The sequence below is a fragment of the Mercenaria mercenaria genome, chromosome 14 (genome assembly GCF_021730395.1).
Source record: "Mercenaria mercenaria strain notata chromosome 14, MADL_Memer_1, whole genome shotgun sequence".
NCBI classification, from domain to species: domain Eukaryota; kingdom Metazoa; phylum Mollusca; class Bivalvia; order Venerida; family Veneridae; genus Mercenaria; species Mercenaria mercenaria.
In genome coordinates, this window is record NC_069374.1 from 16633492 (window position 1) to 16636282 (window position 2791).

The 2791-nt window shown below is 40.1% G+C and overlaps 1 protein-coding gene across 1 annotated transcript; it reads right to left on the bottom strand.

The window, feature by feature from the left end:
* Nucleotides 1-208: 208 nt before the first annotated feature.
* Nucleotides 209-1003, bottom strand: LOC128548379 (deoxycytidine kinase-like). Its single transcript, XM_053522984.1, has one exon. It carries the CDS (start codon nt 1001-1003, stop codon nt 209-211), a length of 795 nt encoding a protein of 264 aa, XP_053378959.1.
* Between the last annotated feature and the right edge of the window lie 1788 nt (nt 1004-2791).

The window sequence follows — 2791 nt, forward strand, 5'->3', positions numbered from 1 at the left end:
AATGATTCAAGTGAAAGTCGGTGCCTTTGAACGAAGACTGGACACGAGGTACCTGCTTTTAAATGCCAAGTGCCTGAGGAAAACTATCGAAGAAATAATGAATACTGGTACTGATTGAGATTTATGATTTATTTTCATTGGAAGAAACATGAAATACAGTTACTAACAAAAACAGAATCATATGTCTTTGTCTTTCTTGCTCAGATATTCAATCAATGGTCTCTGGAATGTCATCGTAAGATGTGCTTTTGTCCTTCCTTCGACTCTGTTGTAAACAATTCTCCGATTCGTGACCAATCTCGACACACTTTGTACACTCGACAATCCCTCTTGAAATTTCTTCGTCACGAACAGTCATAGAAATGAACTTCTGCACTTCATCCAACATTGAGGAATAGTCTTTCGCACATGTCTTGTAGTTGTCATTGTCGAGAACTAGCACGTCGTTTCGATTCATTAACCACTCATTATGGTAATCATGCAACCGTCGTATGTATTTGAATGAGACATTGCGTTCCTCTCTTCTATTTCTCAGATACATGCGTTCGAAGCACTTCTGCGGACTCGTATTCAGGTAAATGAATCCGCTGTATTCGAAGTTCTTTGGCAACAACTTGTTGAGCATGAAGTCGTAACAAGCCCATTCCGTATCGTTGATCTTCCTTTTATCTCTCAACGCCCTTGCGAACACATTTCTGTTGCTCAAGTAACTTCGTTCAACAATGACAACCTGATGACCAGCAGTAGGAAGAGATGTCAAGATGTTCAGTTGCGAAGTCAACGTTATCATCTGAAACGGAAAACCATACTTGTTAGGCTTGCGGCTTGCCTTTTCGAACACATTGATGTCAGAGCCATCTGTTGATTTCACATTCTGCCACTCCTGCAACGTTTCGTAGTAATACCCAAAAACAGGATATTTCATGCGAAGCAAATCAATGAACGTTGTTTTGCCAGCACCAATATTTCCCTCAACTGCAAATACGTGTATCTTTGTCGACATCGTGAAAATGAATGTGATCGTTATTGATGAAAAATCATTTATAATACAATCACTGCTGATGAAAAAGCAAAATGTTATTTTTTGACAGTTTTGTCTAATCTATTCTTAACTGGCGACGTCAACGCCGATAACGCTGAGTTTACGAGCATGTTACTTATTTCAATTGGTTTACAGTTGCGAGTAATCTCAAACACTAATTCAACACTTTCATAATCCGTGCAGATCGAAGTCTGCCAGCTTATCATTTCGACTCTAGAATTTTTCAATGCACATAAGTAGTCGGACCGTTTGTTCTGTACTACGACGAAGAAAGGAAGATCCAAGACATAGTTCATCAACATTGTCGCTGTTCTTCCATTTCCATCGGGAAAAGGGTGCAGTTCAAGAAACACACAGTATAGCAAACTTGCAAGCTTAAACCTTTGCTTTAGTTTTTCAGTCAAGTCTACTTGTTCACGAATTTCATACTGAATCTCATTTACAATGTCACAGAGACATAGCAGAGCTCTGTAGCTTGCTTCTCTGTTTGAGAATCTAGGATGGTAGTGCGAAGTAAATCTGGACAAGGTAGACAGCATACCATTTCGGTCATGTATTCCTTTCAATAGTAACTTGTTTGTTTCAATCATACACTCATCAACAGTCAACAATGTTGGTAATGATGACTGAGACGAACATCGTTTCAGTGACTTGATGTGATCACATACAATGTCGAGATTCGACAATTCGCGAACGTCGAGATCTTCTTGAAGCATCAAGTCCGATTTGAAATTCTCATTACCTAATACATAAGAAGAAGCTTCAAACAAGCTATCTGACAAAAGAGGTACATTATCCTTATCAGCTGCGAATGGAAAATCAAGAAACTCATTAGTGTACATTTCACTGACATTTATTTAATTGATCAATATCGAAGTTTACCGAACATTATATATCAAAAAAATACAAACAAAACAAGAGCAACAACAAAAGTACGTCTCAACCAAAACGCGATATCGCTTCGATGGCACCAACCACTGATGATTTGTCAATGTTCCACAAGTCATCTTCTAATGTCTGAAACAGAACAATCTTGATATCGTCCATACGAATTGTGATGACAGAGACCGACGTTGGAATAATTCCATAACAGACACGCATACGTTTGTCAGCTCTAGGTACGGCATCGTGAAACTGATATCTCGACCAGTCCTTGTAAAGGTACCTCGTGTGCATCGTTACTGCACTCGTAACGAGAATGCTTTTGTCAGGATCCTCAAAGTTTCCACCTATCACGTCTCCAATGACGACTGGACTCTGAGGTCTGTTTTGATGTTTCAGTGCTTCGGGAATAGGCTCAACGCCTTCTTCGTGTAGCATCAACACCATTTTCTGTGGAACGTCTATTGTCGTGTTATCGTACGCACATGCCACGTTCATTGAGTCGAATGCGAACGCAAACTCGTACTGTAGTAGTAGCCGAAGGACGTCATACATGTCTCTTTCCTTTTCGCAACGAATTGGAAGCTCGAAGGTTGTAATCTCTGAATAACGTTCAAACTTCTCGTACTCAATGTCGATGAAGTTCTTGCTGAGATACGGATCTGTACCATCCACGACATTGAACCAGTTCGGAAACCGTTGATTGTGCAGTTCTAATTGATGTACGACTTCTTCGGTGGGAGTCTCGTTCTGTCGTCGTCGCTTCTCACGTTCTTGTTTCATCTTAGCAATATCGTACAACTGCCAATCGCTATCGAAGTTTTTGTAGATAGCGAGCGTTTCTTGAATGCGTTGTTCACGAAATTT